The sequence below is a fragment of the Cherax quadricarinatus genome, chromosome 37, assembly GCF_038502225.1.
Source record: "Cherax quadricarinatus isolate ZL_2023a chromosome 37, ASM3850222v1, whole genome shotgun sequence".
NCBI lineage: Eukaryota > Metazoa > Arthropoda > Malacostraca > Decapoda > Parastacidae > Cherax > Cherax quadricarinatus.
The window spans coordinates 2,021,995-2,046,710 of record NC_091328.1 but is presented as its reverse complement, the minus strand read 5'-3'; the positions used below and the strand labels follow the sequence as shown (position 1 = coordinate 2,046,710).

The window sequence follows — 24,716 nt, the reverse complement described above, 5'->3', positions numbered from 1 at the left end:
GCACTCACAGTGTCGACCAGCACTCACAGTGTCGACCAGCACTCACAGTGTTGACCAGCACTCACAGTGTCGACCAGCACTCACAGTGTTGACCAGCACTCACAGTGTCGACCAGCACTCACAGTGTTGACCAGCACTCACAGTGTCGACCAGCACTCACAGTGTTGACCAGCACTCACAGTGTTGACCAGCACTCACAGTGTTGACCAGCACTCACAGTGTTGACCAGCACTCACAGTGTTGACCAGCACTCACAGTGTTGACCAGCACTCACAGTGTTGACCAGCACTCACAGTGTTGACCAGCACTCACAGTGTCGACCAGCACTCACAGTGTTGACCAGCACTCACAGTGTTGACCAGCACTCACAGTGTCGACCAGCACTCACAGTGTTGACCAGCACTCACAGTGTCGACCAGCACTCACAGTGTCGACCAGCACTCACAGTGTCGACCAGCACTCACAGTGTTGACCAGCACTCACAGTGTCGACCAGCACTCACAGTGTTGACCAGCACTCACAGTGTTGACCAGCACTCACAGTGTCGACCAGCACTCACAGTGTTGACCAGCACTCACAGTGTCGACCAGCACTCACAGTGTCGACCAGCACTCACAGTGTTGACCAGCACTCACAGTGTCGACCAGCACTCACAGTGTTGACCAGCACTCACAGTGTCGACCAGCACTCACAGTGTCGACCAGCACTCACAGTGTTGACCAGCACTCACAGTGTCGACCAGCACTCACAGTGTTGACCAGCACTCACAGTGTCGACCAGCACTCACAGTGTTGACCAGCACTCACAGTGTCGACCAGCACTCACAGTGTTGACCAGCACTCACAGTGTTGACCAGCACTCACAGTGTCGACCAGCACTCACAGTGTTGACCAGCACTCACAGTGTCGACCAGCACTCACAGTGTCGACCAGCACTCACAGTGTTGACCAGCACTCACAGTGTCGACCAGCACTCACAGTGTTGACCAGCACTCACAGTGTCGACCAGCACTCACAGTGTCGACCAGCACTCACAGTGTCGACCAGCACTCACAGTGTCGACCAGCACTCACAGTGTTGACCAGCACTCACAGTGTCGACCAGCACTCACAGTGTCGACCAGCACTCACAGTGTCGACCAGCACTCACAGTGTCGACCAGCACTCACAGTGTCGACCAGCACTCACAGTGTCGACCAGCACTCACAGTGTTGACCAGCACTCACAGTGTTGACCAGCACTCACAGTGTCGACCAGCACTCACAGTGTTGACCAGCACTCACAGTGTTGACCAGCACTCAAAGTGTTGACCAGCACTCACAGTGTTGACCAGCACTCACAGTGTTGACCAGCACTCACAGTGTTGACCAGCACTCACAGTGTTGACCAGCACTCACAGTGTTGACCAGCACTCACAGTGTTGACCAGCACTCACAGTGTTGACCAGCACTCACAGTGTTGACCAGCACTCACAGTGTTGACCAGCACTCACAGTGTCGACCAGCACTCACAGTGTTGACCAGCACTCACAGTGTTGACCAGCACTCACAGTGTTGACCAGCACTCACAGTGTCGACCAGCACTCACAGTGTTGACCAGCACTCACAGTGTTGACCAGCACTCACAGTGTTGACCAGCACTCACAGTGTTGACCAGCACTCACAGTGTTGACCAGCACTCACAGTGTTGACCAGCACTCACAGTGTTGACCAGCACTCACAGTGTTGACCAGCACTCACAGTGTTGACCAGCAGTCACAGTGTTGACCAGCACTCAAAGTGTCGACCAGCACTCACAGTGTCGACCAGCACTCACAGTGTTGACCAGCACTCACAGTGTCGACCAGCACTCACAGTGTTGACCAGCACTCAAAGTGTTGACCAGCACTCACAGTGTTGACCAGCACTCACAGTGTTGACCAGCACTCACAGTGTTGACCAGCACTCACAGTGTTGACCAGCACTCACAGTGTTGACCAGCACTCACAGTGTTGACCAGCACTCAAAGTGTCGACCAGCACTCACAGTGTCGACCAGCACTCACAGTGTTGACCAGCACTCACAGTGTTGACCAGCACTCACAGTGTTGACCAGCACTCACAGTGTTGACCAGCACTCAAAGTGTTGACCAGCACTCACAGTGTTGACCAGCACTCACAGTGTCGACCAGCACTCACAGTGTCGACCAGCACTCACAGTGTTGACCAGCACTCACAGTGTTGACCAGCACTCACAGTGTTGACCAGCACTCACAGTGTTGACCAGCACTCAAAGTGTTGACCAGCACTCACAGTGTTGACCAGCACTCACAGTGTCGACCAGCACTCACAGTGTCGACCAGCACTCACAGTGTTGACCAGCACTCACAGTGTTGACCAGCACTCACAGTGTTGACCAGCACTCACAGTGTTGACCAGCACTCAAAGTGTTGACCAGCACTCACAGTGTTGACCAGCACTCACAGTGTTGACCAGCACTCACAGTGTCGACCAGCACTCACAGTGTCGACCAGCACTCACAGTGTCGACCAGCACTCACAGTGTCGACCAGCACTCACAGTGTTGACCAGCACTCACAGTGTTGACCAGCACTCACAGTGTTGACCAGCACTCAAAGTGTCGACCAGCACTCACAGTGTTGACCAGCACTCACAGTGTTGACCAGCACTCACAGTGTTGACCAGCACTCACAGTGTTGACCAGCACTCACAGTGTTGACCAGCACTCACAGTGTTGACCAGCACTCACAGTGTTGACCAGCACTCACAGTGTTGACCAGCACTCACAGTGTTGACCAGCACTCACAGTGTTGACCAGCACTCACAGTGTTGACCAGCACTCACAGTGTTGACCAGCACTCAAAGTGTCGACCAGCACTCAAAGTGTCGACCAGCACTCACAGTGTTGACCAGCACTCACAGTGTTGACCAGCACTCAAAGTGTTGACCAGCACTCACAGTGTCGACCAGCACTCACAGTGTCGACCAGCACTCACAGTGTCGACCAGCACTCACAGTGTCGACCAGCACTCAAAGTGTCGACCAGCACTCAAAGTGTCGACCAGCACTCACAGTGTCGACCAGCACTCAAAGTGTCGACCAGCACTCACAGTGTCGACCAGCACTCAAAGTGTCGACCAGCACTCAAAGTGTCGACCAGCACTCAAAGTGTCGACCAGCACTCAAAGTGTCGACCAGCACTCACAGTGTCGACCAGCACTCAAAGTGTCGACCAGCACTCAAAGTGTCGACCAGCACTCACAGTGTCGACCAGCACTCACAGTGTCGACCAGCACTCAAAGTGTTGACCAGCACTCAAAGTGTCGACCAGCACTCAAAGTGTCGACCAGCACTCAAAGTGTCGACCAGCACTCAAAGTGTCGACCAGCACTCAAAGTGTCGACCAGCACTCAAAGTGTCGACCAGCACTCAAAGTGTCGACCAGCACTCAAAGTGTCGACCAGCACTCAAAGTGTCGACCAGCACTCAAAGTGTCGACCAGCACTCAAAGTGTCGACCAGCACTCAAAGTGTCGACCAGCACTCAAAGTGTCGACCAGCACTCACAGTGTCGACCAGCACTCACAGTGTCGACCAGCACTCAAAGTGTTGACCAGCACTCAAAGTGTCGACCAGCACTCAAAGTGTCGACCAGCACTCAAAGTGTCGACCAGCACTCAAAGTGTCGACCAGCACTCACAGTGTCGACCAGCACTCACAGTGTCGACCAGCACTCAAAGTGTCGACCAGCACTCAAAGTGTCGACCAGCACTCAAAGTGTCGACCAGCCCTCACAGTGTCGACCAGCACTCAAAGTGTCGACCAGCACTCAAAGTGTCGACCAGCACTCAAAGTGTCGACCAGCACTCACAGTGTCGACCAGCACTCACAGTGTCGACCAGCACTCAAAGTGTCGACCAGCACTCAAAGTGTCCACCAGCACTCAAAGTGTCCACCAGCGCTCAAAGTGTCGACCAGCACTCAAAGTGTCGACCAGCACTCAAAGTGTCGACCAGCACTCAAAGTGTCGACCAGCACTCAAAGTGTCGACCAGCACTCAAAGTGTCGACCAGCACTCAAAGTGTCGACCAGCACTCAAAGTGTCGACCAGCACTCACAGTGTCGACCAGCACTCAAAGTGTCTACCAGCACTCAAAGTGTCGACCAGCACTCAAAGTGTCGACCAGCACTCAAAGAGTCGACCAGCACTCAAAGTGTCGACCAGCACTCAAAGTGTCGACCAGCACTCACAGTGTCGACCAGCACTCAAAGTGTCTACCAGCACTCAAAGTGTCGACCAGCACTCAAAGTGTCGACCAGCACTCAAAGAGTCGACCAGCACTCAAAGTGTCGACCAGCACTCACAGTGTCGACCAGCACTCAAAGTGTCGACAAGCACTCAAAGTGTCGACCAGCACTCAAAGTGTCGACCAGCACTCAAAATGTCCACCTATCGGCATTGCACAAGTCGATTCAAACATATAATAGGTCGAATATTCGTGTCGACCGTCTACTTACCCATCGCCGAGGGCGTCTAAAGACCCGTTGAAGTCGACACCGAAGGTGGGTCCTGAGGATGAGGACCCGTTGAGGAGGTCGAGCGGTAGACTGTCGAGGTCGAAGACGCTGGAGCAGTTAGCGGCGGCGCTGGAGATGTCGACACAAGGCACAAGGGGCGGACTCGACCAGTTGAGTCCCAGGTCGAGTCCGCTGGTCAGGTTGTAGACCAGGGAGAGAGGGGAAGTCGACGCCTGGGGAGAGCGAGGGGAACTTGAGAGTGAGGGGAACTTGAGAGTGAGGGGAACTTGTGAGTGAGGGGAACTTGAGAGTGAGGGGAACTTGAGAGTGAGGGGAACTTGAGAGTGAGGGGAACTTGAGAGTGAGGGGAACTTGAGAGTGAGGGGAACTTGAGAATGAGGGGAACTTGAGAGTAAGGGGAACTTGAGAGTGAGGGGAACTTGAGAGTGAGGGGAACTTGAGAGTGAGGGGAACTTGAGAGTGAGGGGAACTTGAGAGTGAGGGGAACTTGAGAGTGAGGGGAACTTGAGAGTGAGGGGAACTTGAGAGTGAGGGGAACTTGAGAGTGAGGGGAACTTGAGAGTGAGGGGAACTTGAGAGTGAGGGGAACTTGAGAGTGAGGGGAACTTGAGAGTGAGGGGAACTTGAGAGTGAGGGGAACTTGAGAGTGAGGGGAACTTGAGAATGAGGGGAACTTGAGAGTAAGGGGAACTTGAGAGTGAGGGGAACTTGAGAGTGAGGGGAACTTGAGAGTGAGGGGAACTTGAGAGTGAGGGGAACTTGAGAGTGAGGGGAACTTGAGAGTGAGGGGAACTTGAGAGTGAGGGGAACTTGAGAGTGAGGGGAACTTGAGAGTGAGGGGAACTTGAGAGTAAGGGGAACTTGAGAGTGAGGGGAACTTGAGAGTGAGAGGAACTTGAGAGTGAGGGGAACTTGAGAGTGAGGGGAACTTGAGAGTGAGGGGAACTTGAGAGTGAGGGGAACTTGAGAGTGAGGGGAACATATATGTTGTACACGTGTGCTACACACATATGTTGTACACATGTATTGCACACATGTATTACACATATGTATTGCAAACATGTACTGCACACATGTGCTACTTATAGCTTACCTCTTGTAACGTTGTGGGCGGGTGTTGGAGGTCGTGTGCGGGTAGGAGAGGGTCGTCTGCGTCAGTGGTCGTACTGCTGCTGGCCAGACGTGTGAGCACCTCGTCCGACAGACGCTGCAACTCGTCGTATGCATCATGGTAGTCGGATGTGTTGAATACAACGCGGTAGTATGGGAAGACCCCAGCTTCCTCCTCCGCCATACCGTCGCACCTGAGGTAGGTGCGACACGGGTTAATGTAGAGCCTACTGGGGCCCACACTGAGCCAGTCACACACACACACACACACACACACACACACACACACACACACACACACACACACACACACACACACACACACAGCGGATAGCTGAAGAGTGCAGGAAGTGGGAAGTACAGGTCTTAGCAGCAGAAGCTAGGATACAGTGCTTAGAAGAGAAACTGCAAAGCCTGAAACAGATTAGAGAGACAAATGACAATTCAGGTGTGACATCAGGAAATTCAAAGTCAGGCGAAGACAAGGGGATGGTAAGCAACAACGGAGACATGCCGAACATGAAGGCCCTATCAGACCCACGTGGGGCCAGGGAAAAGACGACGAGCACACTAAGATCAAACGACAGGTCCGAAGACAATGAAGGTATGCTATATGCAGAGATTCTAACAGCCAACTGCAGTAGCAAGGGACAGCTGGTCAGGAAAGACAGTCCACTGAGAATAGAAGTTTCAGATATGACAGGGACTGAAGGCAAGAACATGTCAATGGAAGGAAATAAAATGCCTCAGAGGACGCAGATGGAGACTCAGTGGGAGGAGGAAAGGGCGAGGTCAGTTTTTGTGTACGGGCTCCAAGAAGCCAAGGGGGCCAACTTTGAAGAAATAAAACAGGAGGAGAAAAAAATGATTGAAGGCATCATGAAAACAATAGGGGAGGGCAATATGACCCAGGTGACAAATTTTCAGAGAATTGGGTGGTTTGCGAGTGGAAGGATACGGCCTGTCAGAGTAACTTTCAAGGAAGAATCAGTTCGAACCAGGATTCTGCAAGAGAAAGCAAGACTGAGGGACAAAGAGGGGTACCAGAGGATATACCTCGACCGCGACAGAACACAAGAAGAAAGGACTACACTGAAAGAGAGGGTACAGAGACGCAAGGAGGAACGAGAAGCAATGAAAATGAGCAGGACCCAGACACAGGAGGAAGGGCAAACACACCCCACAGAATCTCCCACCAAAAGACTCCACCCGCGACATTCCCAACGCAACTGAGCAACCTATACTACAACCCACTCACTGTTCCCTCTGCCACCAATCCCCATATCACAAACCTCACCCCAACAGCTGTCCCTTATGGGCATTCTGACCCCACCCCCATCAACACAAACCCCACCTACACCACAGCCCCATATAGGCCCCCACCAAGGCTCTCGCTCCCCCAACCCCAATATTCTGGCATGACCACAATGATAGAAAAGAAGCTAAAGGTTTGGTACACAAACGCGGATGGAATAATGAATAAACATGAGGAGTGGAATGAAAGAATCAGTGAAAAATCCCCAGACATCATAGCAGTCACAGAAACAAAACTCGCTGAGACAATAACAGACACAATCTTCCCAACAGGATATCAGATCCTGAGGAAAGATAGAAGGAGTAGAGGGGGAGGAGGGGTTGCACTGCTCATAAAACACCGATGGGGATTTGAGGAAATGGAAGGCATGGACATGATTGGAGAAAGAGACTACATTGTAGGTACAATTCAGTCCGGAGAATATAAAGTAGTCATTGGAGTGATGTATAACCCACCACAGAACTGCAGGAGGCCAAGAGAAGAGTACGAAGAAAACAACAGGGTGATGGTGGACACACTGGCTGAGGTGGCAAGAAGAGCTCACTCGAGCAGAGCAAAGTTACTGGTAATGGGCGATTTCAACCACAGGGAGATCGACTGGGAAAACCTGGAGCCACATGGGGGTCCCGAAACATGGAGAGCCAAGATGATGGATGTGGTACTTGAAAACCTCATGCATCAACATGTCAGGGACACAACCAGAGTGAGAGGGGAGGATGAGCCAGCAAGACTGGATCTTGTGTTCACCCTGAGCAGTTCAGACATTGAGGACATCACTTATGAGAGGCCCCTTGGAGCTAGCGATCATGTGGTTCTGAGTTTTGACTATATAGTAGAGTTACAAGTGGAGAAGGTAACAGGAACTGAAGGGGACAGGCCAAACTATAAAAGGGGGGACTACACAGGTATGAGAAACTTCCTGCAGGAGGTTCAGTGGGACAGAGAAATGGTAGGAAAATCAGTAAACGAGATGATGGAATATGTGGCAACAAAGTGCAAGGAGGCAGAGGAAAGTTTTGTTCCCAAGGGAAACGGAAATAATAGGAAGACCAAAACGAGTCCTTGGTTTACCCGAAGGTGTAGGGAGGCAAAAACTAAGTGCAACAGAGAATGGAAAAGGTACAGGAGGCATAGGACCCAGGAAAACAAGGAGATTAGTAGAAGAGCCAGAAACGAGTATGCACAGATAAGGAGGGAGGCCCAGCGACAGTATGAAAACGACATAGCATCGAAAGTCAAATCTGACCCGAAACTGCTGTATAGCCACATTAGGAGGAAGACAACAGTCAAGGACCAGGTGATAAGGCTGAGGAAAGAAGGTGGAGAACTCACAAGAAACGATCAAGAGGTATGTGAGGAGCTAAACAAGAGATTTAAGGAAGTATTTACAGTAGAGACAGGAAGGACTCTGGGGGGACAGACCAGACGGGGACACCAGCAAGGAATACACCAACAAGTGTTGGACGACATACATACAGATGAGGAGGAGGTGAAGAAACTGCTAAGGGACATCGATACCTCAAAGGCAATGGGACCAGACAACATCTCCCCGTGGGTCCTTAGAGAGGGAGCAGATATATTGTGCGTGCCACTTACCACAATCTTCAACACATCCCTGGAAACTGGGCAACTACCTGAGGTATGGAAGACGGCAAATGTAGTTCCCATTTTTAAAAAAGGAGACAGAAAAGAGGCACTAAACTATAGACCTGTGTCATTGACGTGTATAGTATGCAAAATTATGGAGAAGATTATCAGGAGGAGAGTGGTGGAGCACCTGGAACGGAACAGGAGTATAAATGCCAACCAGCACGGATTCACGGAAGGCAAATCCTGTGTCACAAACCTTCTGGAGTTTTATGATAAAATAACAGAAGTAAGACAAGAGAGAGAGGGGTGGGTTGATTGCATCTTCTTGGACTGCAAGAAGGCCTTTGACACAGTTCCTCACAAGAGATTAGTGCAGAAGCTAGAGCACCAGGCGCATATAACAGGAAGGGCACTGCAATGGATCAGAGAATACCTGACAGGGAGGCAACAACGAGTCATGGTACGTAATGATGTATCACAGTGGGCACCTGTGACGAGCGGGGTCCCACAGGGGTCGGTCCTAGGACCAGTGCTATTTTTGGTATATGTGAACGACATGACGGAAGGGTTAGACTCAGAAGTGTCCCTGTTTGCAGATGATGTGAAGTTAATGAGGAGAATTAAATCTGATGAGGACCAGGCAGGACTTCAAAGAGACCTGGACAGACTGGACACCTGGTCCAGCAAATGGCTTCTCGAATTTAATCCTGCCAAATGCAAAGTCATGAAGATGGGGGAGGGGCACAGAAGACCACAGACAGAGTATAGGCTAGGTGGCCAAAGACTGCAAACCTCACTCAAGGAGAAAGATCTTGGGGTGAGTATAATACCGAGCATGTCTCCGGAAGCACACATCAATCAGATAACTGCTGCAGCATATGGGCGCCTGGCAAACCTGAGAACAGCATTCCGATACCTTAGTAAGGAATCATTCAAGACACTGTACACCGTGTATGTCAGGCCCATACTGGAGTATGCAGCACCTGTTTGGAACCCGCACTTGATAAAGCACGTCAAGAAACTAGAGAAAGTACAAAGGTTTGCGACAAGGTTAGTTCCAGAGCTAAGGGGAATGTCCTATGAGGAAAGATTAAGGGAAATCGGCCTGACCACACTGGAGGACAGGAGGGTCAGGGGAGACATGATAACGACATATAAAATACTGCGTGGAATAGACAAGGTGGACAAAGACAGGATGTTCCAGGGAGGGGACACAGAAACAAGAGGCCACAATTGGAAGTTGAAGACACAAATGAGTCAGAGAGATAGTAGGAAGTATTTCTTCAGTCATAGAGTTGTAAGGCCGTGGAATAGCCTAGAAAATGACGTAGTGGAGGAAGGAACCATACACAGTTTTAAGACGAGGTTTGATAAAGCTCATGGAGCGGGGAGAGAGAGGGCCTAGTAGCAACCGGTGAAGAGGCGGGGCCAGGAGCTAGGACTCGACCCCTGCAACCACAAATCGGTGAGTACAAATCGGTGAGTACACACATACACACACGCCAGTCGACCCTTGCAACCACAGTCTGGAACACGATACAAGAGTACTTGGGTAGGCCTTCTGGGCCATATTAGGTAGGCCTATCCCACTCACAGTTATTCCCTACTCATATATTTATGTAAGATACAATTTTTTGTTAACTTTACATATAATGTGGTGAAGTTAATGTTAAGTTGACTACCCTGCCTGGATAATTCAGGATAGTTCTTACTGTAGGAGGTAGTAGATAGTTCTTACTGTAGGAGGTAGTAGATAGTTCTTACTGTAGGAGGTAGTAGATAGTTCTTACTGTAGGAGGTAGTAGATAGTTCTTACTGTAGGAGGTAGTTGATAGTTCTTACTGTAGGAGGTAGTAGATTGTTCTTACTGTAGGAGGTAGTAGATAGTTCTTACTGTAGGAGGTAGTTGATAGTTCATACTGTAGGAGGTAGTAGATTGTTCTTACTGTAGGAGGTAGTAGATAGTTCTTACTGTAGGAGGTAGTTGATAGTTCTTACTGTAGGAGGTAGTTGATAGTTCTTACTGTAGGAGGTAGTAGATTGTTCTTACTGTAGGAGGTAGTAGATAGTTCTTACTGTAGGAGGTAGTTGATAGTTCTTACTGTAGGAGGTAGTAGACAGTTCTTACTGTAGGAGGTAGTAGGTAGCTCTTACTGTAGGAGGTAGTAGATAGTTCTTACTGTAGGAGGTAGTTGATAGTTCTTACTGTAGGAGGTAGTAGACAGTTTTTACTGTAGGAGGTAGTAGACAGTTCTTACTGTAGGAGGTAGTTGATAGTTCTTACTGTAGGAGGTAGTAGATAGTTCTTACTGTAGGAGGTAGTAGATAGTTCTTACTGTAGGAGGTAGTTGATAGTTCATACTGTAGGAGGTAGTAGACAGTTCTTACTGTAGGAGGTAGTAGATAGTTCTTACTGTAGGAGGTAGTTGATAGTTCTTACTGTAGGAGGTAGTAGACAGTTCTTACTGTAGGAGGTAGTAGACAGTTCTTACTGTAGGAGGTAGTTGATAGTTCTTACTGTAGGAGGTAGTAGATAGTTCTTACTGTAGGAGGTAGTAGACAGTTCTTACTGTAGGAGGTAATAGGTAGTTCTTACTGTAGGAGGTAGTAGACAGTTCTTACTGTAGGAGGTAGTAGGTAGTTCTTACTGTAGGAGGTAGTTGATAGTTCTTACTGTAGGAGGTAGTAGACAGTTCTTACTGTAGGAGGTAGTAGATAGTTCTTACTGTAGGAGGTATTAGGTAGTTCTTACTGTAGGAGGTAGTAGATAGTTCTTACTGTAGGAGGTAGTTGATAGTTCTTACTGTAGGAGGTAGTAGACAGTTCTTACTGTAGGAGGTAGTATGTAGTTCTTACTGTAGGAGGTAGTTGATAGTTCTTACTGTAGGAGGTAGTAGACAGTTCTTACTGTAGGAGGTAGTAGATAGTTCTTACTGTAGGAGGTAGTAGATAGTTCTTACTGTAGGAGGTAGTTGATAGTTCTTACTGTAGGAGGTAGTAGACAGTTCTTACTGTAGGAGGTAGTAGATAGTTCTTACTGTAGGAGGTAGTAGATAGTTCTTACTGTAGGAGGTAGTAGATAGTTCTTACTGTAGGAGGTAGTAGATAGTTCTTACTGTAGGAGGTAGTAGATAGTTCTTACTGTAGGAGGTAGTTGATAGTTCTTACTGTAAGAGGTAGTAGACAGTTCTTACTGTAGGAGGTAGTAGGTAGTTCTTACTGTAGGAGGTAGTAGATAGTTCTTACTGTAGGAGGTAGTAGATAGTTCTTACTGTAGGAGGTAGTAGATTGTTCTTACTGTAGGAGGTAGTAGATTGTTCTTACTGTAGGAGGTAGTAGATAGTTCTTACTGTAGGAGGTAGTAGATAGTTCTTACTGTAGGAGGTAGTTGATAGTTCTTACTGTAGGAGGTAGTAGATTGTTCTTACTGTAGGAGGTAGTAGATAGTTCTTACTGTAGGAGGTAGTAGGTAGTTCTTACTGTAGGAGGTAATAGATAGTTCTTACTGTAGGATGTAGTTGATAGTTCTTACTGTAGGAGGTAGTAGATAGTTCTTACTGTAGGATGTAGTTGATAGTTCTTACTGTAGGAGGTAGTAGATTGTTCTTACTGTAGGAGGTAGTTGATAGTTCTTACTGTAGGAGGTAGTAGATAGTTCTTACTGTAGGAGGTAGTAGATAGTTCTTACTGTAGGAGGTAGTAGATAGTTCTTACTGTAGGAGGTAGTAGATAGTTCTTACTGTAGGAGGTAGTAGATTGTTCTTACTGTAGGAGGTAGTAGATAGTTCTTACTGTAGGAGGTAGTAGATAGTTCTTGCTGTAGGAGGTAGTAGATAGTTCTTACTGTAGGAGGTAGTAGATAGTTCTTACTGTAGGAGGTAGTAGATAGTTCTTACTGTAGGAGGTAGTAGGTAGTTCTTACTGTAGGAGGTAGTAGATTGTTCTTACTGTAGGAGGTAGTAGATTGTTCTTACTGTAGGAGGTAGTAGATTGTTCTTACTGTAGGAGGTAGTAGATAGTTCTTACTGTAGGAGGTAGTAGATAGTTCTTACTGTAGGAGGTAGTAGATAGTTCTTACTGTAGCAGGTAGTAGATAGTTCTTACTGTAGGATGTAGTAGATAGTTCTTACTGTAGGAGGTAGTAGGTAGTTCTTACTGTAGGAGGTAATAGATTGTTCTTACTGTAGGAGGTAGTAGATTGTTCTTACTGTAGGAGGTAGTAGATTGTTCTTACTGTAGGAGGTAGTTGATAGTTCTTACTGTAGGAGGTAGTAGATAGTTCTTACTGTAGGAGGTAGTAGATAGTTCTTACTGTAGGAGGTAGTAGATTGTTCTTACTGTAGGAGGTAGTAGATTGTTCTTACTGTAGGAGGTAGTTGATAGTTTTTACTGTAGGAGGTAGTAGATAGTTCTTACTGTAGGAGGTAGTAGATAGTTCTTACTGTAGGAGGTAGTAGGTAGTTCTTACTGTAGGAGGTAGTAGATTGTTCTTACTGTAGGATGTAGTTGATAGTTCTTACTGTAGGAGGTAGTAGATAGTTCTTACTGTAGGAGGTAGTAGATAGTTCTTACTGTAGGAGGTAGTAGGTAGTTCTTACTGTAGGAGGTAGTAGATAGTTCTTACTGTAGGATGTAGTTGATAGTTCTTACTGTAGGAGGTAGTAGACAGTTCTTACTGTAGGAGGTAGTAGATAGTTCTTACTGTAGGAGGTAGTAGGTAGTTCTTACTGTAGGAGGTAGTAGATAGTTCTTACTGTAGGAGGTAGTAGATTGTTCTTACTGTAGGAGGTAGTAGATAGTTCTTACTGTAGGATGTAGTTGATAGTTCTTACTGTAGGAGGTAGTAGGTAGTTCTTACTGTAGGAGGTAGTAGATTGTTCTTACTGTAGGAGGTAGTAGATTGTTCTTACTGTAGGAGGTAGTAGATAGTTCTTACTGTAGGAGGTAGTAGATAGTTCTTACTGTAGGAGGTAGTAGATAGTTCTTACTGTAGGAGGTAGTAGGTAGTTCTTACTGTAGGAGGTAGTAGATAGTTCTTTCTGTAGGAGGTAGTAGGTAGTTCTTACTCTAGGAGGTAGTAGATAGTTCTTACTGTAGGATGTAGTTGATAGTTCTTACTGTAGGAGGTAGTAGATTGTTCTTACTGTAGGAGGTAGTTGATAGTTCTTACTGTAGGAGGTAGTAGATAGTTCTTACTGTAGGAGGTAGTAGATAGTTCTTACTGTAGGAGGTAGTAGGTAGTTCTTACTGTAGGAGGTAGTAGATTGTTCTTACTGTAGGAGGTAGTAGATTGTTCTTACTGTAGGAGGTAGTAGATTGTTCTTACTGTAGGAGGTAGTAGATAGTTCTTACTGTAGGAGGTAGTAGATAGTTCTTACTGTAGGAGGTAGTAGATAGTTCTTACTGTAGGAGGTAGTAGATAGTTCTTACTGTAGGAGGTAGTTGATAGTTCTTACTGTAGGAGGTAGTAGATTGTTCTTACTGTAGGAGGTAGTAGATAGTTCTTACTGTAGGAGGTAGTAGGTAGTTCTTACTGTAGGAGGTAGTAGATAGTTCTTACTGTAGGATGTAGTTGATAGTTCTTACTGTAGGAGGTAGTAGATAGTTCTTACTGTAGGATGTAGTTGATAGTTCTTACTGTAGGAGGTAGTAGATTGTTCTTACTGTAGGAGGTAGTTGATAGTTCTTACTGTAGGAGGTAGTAGATAGTTCTTACTGTAGGAGGTAGTAGATAGTTCTTACTGTAGGAGGTAGTAGATAGTTCTTACTGTAGGAGGTAGTAGATAGTTCTTACTGTAGGAGGTAGTAGATTGTTCTTACTGTAGGAGGTAGTAGATAGTTCTTACTGTAGGAGGTAGTAGATAGTTCTTACTGTAGGAGGTAGTAGATAGTTCTTACTGTAGGAGGTAGTAGATAGTTCTTACTGTAGGAGGTAGTAGATAGTTCTTACTGTAGGAGGTAGTAGGTAGTTCTTACTGTAGGAGGTAGTAGATTGTTCTTACTGTAGGAGGTAGTAGATTGTTCTTACTGTAGGAGGTAGTAGATTGTTCTTACTGTAGGAGGTAGTAGATAGTTCTTACTGTAGGAGGTAGTAGATAGTTCTTACTGTAGGAGGTAGTAGATAGTTCTTACTGTAGGAGGTAGTAGATAGTTCTTACTGTAGGAGGTAGTAGATAGTTCTTACTGTAGGAGGTAGTAGGTAGTTCTTACTGTAGGAGGTAGTAGATTGTTCTTACTGTAGGAGGTAGTAGATTGTTCTTACTGTAGGAGGTAGTAGATTGTTCTTACTGTAAGAGGTAGTTGATAGTTCTTACTGTAGGAGGTAGTAGATAGTTCTTACTGTAGGAGGTAGTAGATTGTTCTTACTGTAGGAGGTAGTAGATTGTTCTTACTGTAGGAGGTAGTTGATAGTTCTTACTGTAGGACGTAGTAGATAGTTCTTACTGTAGGAGGTAGTAGATAGTTCTTACTGTAGGAGGTAGTAGGTAGTTCTTACTGTAGGAGGTAGTAGATTGTTCTTACTGTAGGATGTAGTTGATAGTTCTTACTGTAGGAGGTAGTAGATAGTTCTTACTGTAGGAGGTAGTAGATAGTTCTTACTGTAGGAGGTAGTAGGTAGTTCTTACTGTAGGAGGTAGTAGATAGTTCTTACTGTAGGATGTAGTTGATAGTTCTTACTGTAGGAGGTAGTAGACAGTTCTTACTGTAGGAGGTAGTAGATAGTTCTTACTGTAGGAGGTAGTAGGTAGTTCTTACTGTAGGAGGTAGTAGATAGTTCTTACTGTAGGAGGTAGTAGATTGTTCTTACTGTAGGAGGTAGTAGATAGTTCTTACTGTAGGATGTAGTTGATAGTTCTTACTGTAGGAGGTAGTAGGTATTTCTTACTGTAGGAGGTAGTAGATTGTTCTTACTGTAGGAGGTAGTAGATTGTTCTTACTGTAGGAGGTAGTAGATAGTTCTTACTGTAGGAGGTAGTAGATAGTTCTTACTGTAGGAGGTAGTAGATAGTTCTTACTGTAGGAGGTAGTAGGTAGTTCTTACAGTAGGAGGTAGTAGATAGTTCTTACTGTAGAAGGTAGTAGGTAGTTCTTACTGTAGGAGGTAGTAGATAGTTCTTACTGTAGGATGTAGTTGATAGTTCTTACTGTAGGAGGTAGTAGATTGTTCTTACTGTAGGAGGTAGTTGATAGTTCTTACTGTAGGAGGTAGTAGGTAGTTCTTACTGTAGGAGGTAGTAGATAGTTCTTACTGTAGGAGGTAGTTGATAGTTCTTACTGTAGGAGGTAGTAGATTGTTCTTACTGTAGGAGGTAGTTGATAGTTCTTACTGTAGGAGGTAGTAGATAGTTCTTACTGTAGGAGGTAGTAGATTGTTCTTACTGTAGGAGGTAGTAGATAGTTCTTACTGTAGGAGGTAGTAGATAGTTCTTACTGTAGGAGGTAGTAGATTGTTCTTACTGTTGGAGGTAGTAGATAGTTCTTACTGTAGGAGGTAGTAGATAGTTCTTACTGTAGGAGGTAGTAGATTGTTCTTACTGTAGGAGGTAGTAGATTGTTCTTACTGTAGGAGGTAGTAGATAGTTCTTACTGTAGGAGGTAGTAGATAGTTCTTACTGTAGGAGGTAGTAGATAGTTCTTACTGTAGGAGGTAGTAGATAGTTCTTACTGTAGGAGGTAGTAGATTGTTCTTACTGTAGGAGGTAGTAGATAGTTCTTACTGTAGGAGGTAGTAGATAGTTCTTACTGTAGGAGGTAGTAGATTGTTCTTACTGTAGGAGGTAGTAGATTGTTCTTACTGTAGGAGGTAGTAGATAGTTCTTACTGTAGGAGGTAGTAGATAGTTCTTACTGTAGGAGGTAGTAGATAGTTCTTACTGTAGGAGGTAGTAGATAGTTCTTACTGTAGGAGATAGTAGATAGTTCTTACTGTAGGAGGTAGTAGATAGTTCTTACTGTAGGAGGTAGTAGATAGTTCTTACTGTAGGAGGTAGTAGGTAGTTCTTACTGTACGAGGTAGTAGGTAGTTCTTACTGTAGGAGGTAGTAGATAGTTCTTACTGTAGGAGGTAGTAGATAGTTCTTACTGTAGGAGGTAGTAGATAGTTCTTACTGTAGGAGGTAGTAGATAGTTCTTACTGTAGGAGGTAGTAGATAGTTCTTACTGTAGGAGGTAGTAGATAGTTCTTACTGTAGGAGGTAGTAGATAGTTCTTACTGTAGGAGGTAGTAGATAGTTCTTACTGTAGGAGGTAGTAGATAGTTCTTACTGTAGGAGGTAGTAGTACTCCCGTATATTCCCGTATACACCTACCAATCCTCAACGTACTCTCAATCTATCTATCTTAACAGACATTACTGTGTCATCTTTCTCTGTACGTTAAATAACGTACTCACGTTCTTTCTATAACGTGAACGCAAAGATCTTGATATAAAGAATTTTACACTTGCTTAAGCCTATAGGCCTGGCCTTTTGCTACTTGTGGATTTGTCCAAGGTGACGCTGCATACTACTGCTTCACCTCACCTGTCTACAGTATATAAGTCCATTCTTCGTGCATATGTTGTATATATCACTATATACTTATAAAATGGTTGTAATAATAACCCTGATAAAAGATCTGCACTCTGACAGGATGACTGGTCATAAATGTTATTGCCTGTCATATTATGTCACTGTCTCTCTCTCTCTCTCACTGTCTCTCTTTCTCACTGTCTCTCTCTCTCTCTCACTGTCTCTCTCTCTCTCTCTCACTGTCTCTCTCTCTCTCTCACTGTCTCTCTCTCTCACTGTCTCTCTCTCTCACTGTCTCTCTCTCTCTCTCACTGTCTCTCTCTCTCTCTCACTGTCTCTCTTTCTCACTGTCTCTCTCTCTCTCTCACTGTCTCTCTCTCTCTCTCTCACTGTCTCTCTCTCTCTCTCACTGTCTCTCTCTCTCTCTCTCACTGTCTCTCTTTCTCACTGTCTCTCTCTCTCTCTCACTGTCTCTCTCTCTCTCTCTCTCACTGTCTCTCTCTCTCACTGTCTCTCTCTCTCTCTCACTGTCTCTCCCTCTCACTGTCTCTCTTTCTCACTGTCTCTCTCTCTCTCTCACTGTCTCTCTCTCTCTCTCTCTCACTGTCTCTCTCTCTCACTGTCTCTCTCTCTCACTGTCTCTCTCTCTCACTGTCTCTCTCTCTCTCTCTCACTGTCTCTCTCTCTCACTGTCTCTCTCTCTCACTGTCTCTCTCTCTCTCTCACTGTCTCTCTCTCTCACTGTCTCTCTCTCTCACTGTCTCTCTCTCTCTCACTGTCTCTCTCTCTCACTGTCTCTCTCTCTCTCTCACTGTCTCTCTCTCTCACTGTCTCTCTTTCTCTCATTGTCTGTCTCTCTCTCACTGTCTCTCTCTCTCACTGTCTCTCTCTCTCACTCTCTCTCTCTCTCACTGTCTCTCTCTCTCACTGTCTCTCTCTCTCTCTCACTGTCTCTCTCTCTCACTGTCTCTCTCTCTCTCTCACTGTCTCTCTCTCTCACTGTCTCTCTTTCTCTCATTGTTTGTCTCTCCCTCTCACTGTCTCTCTCTCTCACTGTCTCTCTCTCTCTCTCACTGTCTCTCTCTCTCACTGTCTCTCTCTCTCTCTCACTGTCTCTCTCTCTCACTGTCTCTCTCTCTCTCTCACTGTCTCTCTCTCTCACTGTCTCTCTTTCTCTCATTGTTTGTCTCTCCCTCTCACTGTCTCTCTCTCTCACTGTCTCTCTTTCTCTCACTGTCTGTCTCTCCCTCTCACTGTCTCTCTTTCTCTCATTGTCTGTCTCTCTCTCACTGTCTCTCTCTCTCACTGTCTCTCTTTCTCTCACTGTCTGTCTCTCCCTCTCACTGTCTCTCTTTCTCTCATTGTCTGTCTCTCTCTCACTGTCTCTCTCTCTCACTGTCTCTCTTTCTCTCACTGTCTGTCTCTCCCTCTCACTGTCTCTCTTTCTCTCATTGTCTCTCTCTCTCTCACTGTCTCTCTCTCTCACTGTCTCTCTTTCTCTCATTGTTTGTCTCTCCCTCTCACTGTCTCTCTCTCTCTCACTGTCTGTCTCTCCCTCTCACTGTCTCTCTCTCTCACTGTCTCTCTCTCTCTCTCACTGTCTCTCTTTCTCTCACTGTCTGTCTCTCCCTCTCACTGTCTCTCTCTCTCACTGTCGGTCTCTCTCTCTCTCACTGTCGGTCTCTCTCTCTGTCAATGTCTCTCTGTCTCTCACTGTCTCTCTCTCCCTCTCTCTAATTCTCATTTTAATATAATTCTATATTCCATTTTCCATTTTTCTCAGTGAGATTTGTCATAAATTTTTCCCTGGGTGACTCAGACAAAATTCCCCCAAAAAAACAGAGAAAGAGAGAAAGCGGATTTGTCTCCAGTTTTACCTAAAATTATTCTGTGGTTACGAGAATAAGCCAGAGATGTTGACGTAGGTATTTAGGCTTATTTTTCCCCGGGGGGAGGCGGGGGAGAGGGGGCTGGGGGCGGGGGAGAGGGGGGCTGGGGGCGGGGGAGGGGGTTTGGCATGAGTGGGCGTTGGGTGGCCCACATATATATATATATATATATATATATATATATATATATATATATATATATATATATATATATATATATATATATATATATATATATATATATATATATATATATATTATTATCACACTGGCCGATTCCCACCGAGGCAGGGTGGCCCGAAAAAGAAAAACTTTCACCATCATTCACTCCATCACTGTCTTGCCAGAAGGGTGCTTTACACTACAGTTTTTAAACTGCAACATTAACACCCCTCCTTCAGAGTGCAGACACTGTACTTCCCATCTCCAGGACCCCTTCATAAATGTTACTTTGCTCACACTCCAACAGCACGTCAAGTATTAAAAACCATTTGTCTCCATTCACTCCTATCAAACACGCTCACGCATGCCTGCTGGAAGTCCAAGCCCCTCACACACAAAACCTCCTTTACCCCCTCCCTCCAACCTTTCCTAGGCCGACCCCTACCCCGCCTTCCTTCCACTACAGACTGATACACTCTTGAAGTCACTCTGTTTCGCTCCATTCTCTCTACATGTCCGAACCACCTCAACAACCCTTCCTCAGCCCTCTGGACAGCAGTTTTGGTAATCCCGCACCTCCTCCTAACTTCCAAACTACGAATTCTCTGCATTATATTCACACCACACATTGCCCTCAGACATGACATCTCCACTGCCTCCAGCCTTCTCCTCGCTGCAACATTCATCACCCACGCTTCACACCCATATAAGAGTGTTGGTAAAACTATACTCTCATACATTCCCCTCTTTGCCTCCAAGGACAAAGTTCTTTGTCTCCACAGACTCCTAAGTGCACCACTCACCCTTTTCCCCTCATCAATTCTATATATATATATATATATATATATATATATATATATTTATATATATATATATATATATATATATATATATATATATATATATATATATATATATATATATATATATATATATATATATATATATATATATATATATATATATATATATATATACATATATATATATATATATATATATATATATATATATATATATATATATATATATATATATATATATATATATATATATATATATACACATATATGTGGATATTACTCCTGGATATTACCCTTGGGTATTACCCCTGGATATTTAACGTCATTAAAGACGAGGTAGGAATGTTATGTTCTGCTATAAGGATGAGATTGGGAAGTAGATCATGTGTACCTATGTGCACTGATGTGCACTGATGTGCACTGATGTGCACTGATGTGCACTGATGTGCAGAAGCAGAGTTAATTCAACAGGTGTTATGTGCAGAAGAAATGAGAGACAGGTGTGTAAGTTCTTACCTGAGGCAGGTGTGTGAGTTGTGTTACCTGTGACAGGTGTGTGAGTTGTGTTACCTGTGACAGGTGTGTGAGTTGTGTTACCTGAGGCAGGTGTGTGAGTTGTGTTACCTGAGGCAGGTGTGTGAGTTGTGTTACCTGAGGCAGGTGTGTGAGTTGTGTTACCTGAGGCAGGTGTGTGAGTTGTGTTACCTGTGACAGGTGTGTGAGTTGTGTTACCTGTGACAGGTGTGTGAGTTGTGTTACCTGAGGCAGGTGTGTGAGTTGTGTTACCTGAGGCAGGTGTGTGAGTTGTGTTACCTGAGGCAGGTGTGTGAGTTGTGTTACCTGAGGCAGGTGTGTGAGTTGTGTTACCTGAGGCAGGTGTGTGAGTTGTGTTACCTGAGGCAGGTGTGTGAGTTGTGTTACCTGAGGCAGGTGTGTGAATTGTGCTACCTGTGACAGGTGTGTGAGTTGTGTTACCTATGACAGGTGTGTGAGTTGTGTTACCTGTGACAGGTGTGTGAGTTGTGTTACCTGTGACAGGTGTGTGTGAGGAGGGAGGAATGAGGAAGAGAGCCTCACACACACACACGCACATACACACACACACACACACACACACACACACACACACACACACAACAAGAGATTCAAAGAAGTGTTCACAGAGGAGACAGAAGGGACTCCAGAAAGACGGAGAGGTGGGGCACACCACCAAGTGCTGGACACAGTGCACACAACCGAGGAAGAAGTGAAGAGGCTTCTGAGTGAGCTAGATACCTCAAAGGCAATGGGGCCAGATAACATCTCCCCATGGGTATTGAGAGAGGGAGCAGAGGCGCTATGTGTACCCCTAACAACAATATTCAATACATCTATCGAAACAGGGAGATTGCCTGAGGCATGGAAGACAGCAAATGTAGTCCCAATCTTTAAAAAAGGAGACAGACATGAAGCATTAAACTACAGACCAGTGTCACTGACATGTATAGTATGCAAAATCATGGAGAAGATTATCAGGAGAAGAGTGGTGGAACACCTAGAAAGGAATGATCTCATCAACAGCAGCCAGCATGGTTTCAGGGACGGGAAATCCTGTGTCACAAACCTACTGGAGTTCTATGACATGGTGACAGCAGTAAGACAAGAGAGAGAGGGGGTGGGTGGATTGCATTTTCTTGGACTGCAAGAAGGCGTTTGACACAGTTCCACACAAGAGATTGGTGCAAAAACTGGAGGACCAAGCAGGGATAACAGGGAAGGCACTACAATGGATCAGGGAATACTTGTCAGGAAGACAGCAGCGAGTCATGGTACGTGGCGAGGTGTCAGAGTGGGCACCTGTGACCAGCGGGGTCCCGCAGGGGTCAGTCCTAGGACCAGTGCTGTTTCTGGTATTTGTGAACGACATGACGGAAGGAATAGACTCTGAGGTGTCCCTGTTTGCAGATGACGTGAAGTTGATGAGAAGAATACACTCGATCGAAGACCAGGCAGAACTACAAAGGGATCTGGACAGGCTGCAGAACTGGTCCAGCAATTGGCTCCTGGAGTTCAATCCCACCAAGTGCAAAGTCATGAAGATTGGGGAAGGGCAAAGAAGGCCGCAAACGGAGTACAGTCTAGGGGGTCAGAGACTACAAACCTCACTCAAGGAAAAAGATCTTGGGGTGAGTATAACACCAGGCACATCTCCTGAAGCGCACATCAACCAAATAACTGCTGCAGCATATGGGCGCCTAGCAAACCTCAGAACAGCATTCCGACATCTTAATAAGGAATCGTTCAGGACCCTGTACACCGTATACGTTAGGCCCATATTGGAGTATGCGGCACCAGTTTGGAACCCACACCTAGCCAAGCACGTAAAGAAACTAGAGAAAGTGCAAAGGTTTGCAACAAGACTAGTCCCAGAGCTAAGAGGTATGTCCTACGAGGAGAGGTTAAGGGAAATCAACCTGACGACACTGGAGGACAGGAGAGATAGGGGGGACATGATAACGACATACAAAATACTGAGAGGAATTGACAAGGTGGACAAAAACAGGATGTTCCAGAGATTGGACACAGTAACAAGGGGACACAGTTGGAAGCTAAAGACACAGATGAATCACAGGGATGTTAGGAAGTATTTCTTCAGCCACAGAGTAGTCAGTAAGTGGAATAGTTTGGGAAGCGATGTAGTGGAGGCAGGATCCATACATAGCTTTAAGCAGAGGTACGATAAAGCTCACGGCTCAGGGAGAGTGACCTAGTAGCGATCAGTGAAGAGGCGGGGCCAGGAGCTCGGACTCGACCCCCGCAACCTCAACTAGGTGAGTACAACTAGGTGAGTACACACACACACACACACACACACACACACAAATCTAACTGCCTAAACGGCCCATTTCTGAGCTAAAAAAAAAATAACAATTGCAGCAAGTGGAAGTTATAAGAGGAGGAAAAGTGGAGATGGAATGATAGAGAGAGAGAGAGAGAGAGAGAGAGAGAGAGAGAGAGAGAGAGAGAGAGAGAGAGAGAGAGAGAGAGAGAGAGAGAGAGAGAGAGAGAGAGAGAGAAAGCATGGGGATGAGAAGAAAACTGGAGGATGTGAGAGGGAGATGACTAGGGAGGATAGGGGAAGGAGAGGGCTAGAGAGGGCATGGAAGGGAGAAGGCGAGGGAGGATAGGGTAGGGAGAGGACTAGGGATGATTGAGGAGGGAGAGGGCTAGGGAGAACAGGGAAAGGAGACGACTAGGGAGGGCAGGGAAGGGAGAGGGTTTGGGAGGATAGGGGAAAGAGAGGACTAGGGATGATAGTAGAGGGAGAGAGTTAGGGAGGATAGGGGGTGGGAGAGGGCGTTGGAGGATAGGGGGAGGGGATGAGGGAGGGGCCTGGAGGACAGAGTTCGGTGTTCACAAGACAGGTTCCTGACTCTGCAAGTTGATGTTCCAGGGACGATAGTTGTCACCAGTTAACCAGGTGATAGAGGCCGTTGATCGTTAAGGCAGACTGTGGATTACGTGTCTAGGGTGTTGGTGGTATTGGTGGTGTTGGTGGTGCTGATGGTGTTGGTGATGGTGTTGGTGCTGGTGGTGCTGGTGGTGGTGCTGGTGGTGGTGGTGCTGGTGGTGGTGCTGGTGGTGGTGGTTCTGGTATTACTGGATAAAGGGCACATGAGTATATGTAACTTAGAGTCAGGTGGAGAGTGTTGGGTGTCTGAGAGGGACCTACGCCGGACCTATCAAATACAACCTGCCCAACATTGTCCACCTGACTCTCTACACTGTATATACTCGTGTACTCTATACCCAGGTACATCTGTTTGTCACTTGATGAAGCTCACTGTGTGGGCGAAACGCAGTCAATAAAGGATCGCACTGTACTGAATCTGTGTCCATTTTTCCACCGTTCATTTCATGTCGGAGTTGATGAATTACTGAAGGCAGCAGCGAGCGCCTGGCTAGCACTAGCTAGCTAGTTATTGTACCCATCTGTGTGTGTCTCGCTCTCTACCCGTCCCATCACCCTTCCCCATGCCTCCTCCCCTTCCCCTGAAGACACAATCAACCCCTCTTCCCCTCGGCCTCGTCCTCCTCGTCCCCTCAACCCCTCTCGTGCTACCTGACAAGTCTTCACGAGTCTCTGTCGCCCCACTCAGTTTTTTCCTGACAGAGAAATCCCCTCCCCCCCCCCCCCCAAGAAAGGAGGAATAAAGGTAGAAGATGATGAAGGAGGGAGCTGAGAGAAGGACCAGTGTGACGCAGATACGTGACCCCTGTGTGACGCAAACACAAGGCGCTTTGTAACGTAAACACCAGGCCCGGTGTGAGGCAAACACCAGGCCGTGTGTGACGCAGGTACCAGGACCAGTATGACGCAGGTACGTGTCCCTTGCGTGACCCAAACACAAGGCTCTTTGTGATGCAAATACCAGGCCCGGTAAGACGCAGGTACTAGACCCAGTGTAAGGCAGGTACCAGACCCAGTGTAACTCAGGTACAAGACCCAGTGTGACGCAAGTACCAGGTTCAATGTGACGCAGGTACCAGGCTCAGTGTGACGCAGGTACCAGGCTCAGTGTGACGCAGGTACCAGGCTCAGTGTGACGCAGGTACCAGGACAGAAGCAGCACCCACTCGGAAATGGGCGATGAGAATAACAATAATAATAAAAATGAGAAATACAGAGTCAAAGGTGTGCGACAATAGGGAGAGTCCGGGACACATCTCCACCTGTGTTTAATTACGGCAGCGAGAGGCACTGATGCCACAGGCAAGGTGAGAGCAAGAGGAAGAGGAGGAGCAGGAGCAGGAGTTGGAAAAGG

At 46.5% G+C, this 24,716-nt stretch overlaps 1 protein-coding gene across 2 annotated transcripts in view; it reads right to left on the bottom strand.

Annotated features, from left to right (window-relative positions):
* The window catches only part of mAChR-A (muscarinic Acetylcholine Receptor, A-type), a 346,594-nt gene that overhangs the window by 81,382 nt on the left and 240,496 nt on the right, over nt 1–24,716 (bottom strand). For both annotated transcript variants that reach the window (XM_070091770.1, XM_070091771.1), the window contains exons 3-4: nt 5,627–5,837; nt 4,513–4,745 (exon numbers count right to left, since the gene is read on the bottom strand). In XM_070091770.1, the coding sequence (XP_069947871.1) occupies nt 4,513–4,745; nt 5,627–5,827 (434 nt within the window). In that variant the 5' untranslated portion in view covers nt 5,828–5,837. The remainder of the gene's footprint in view (nt 1–4,512; nt 4,746–5,626; nt 5,838–24,716) is intronic.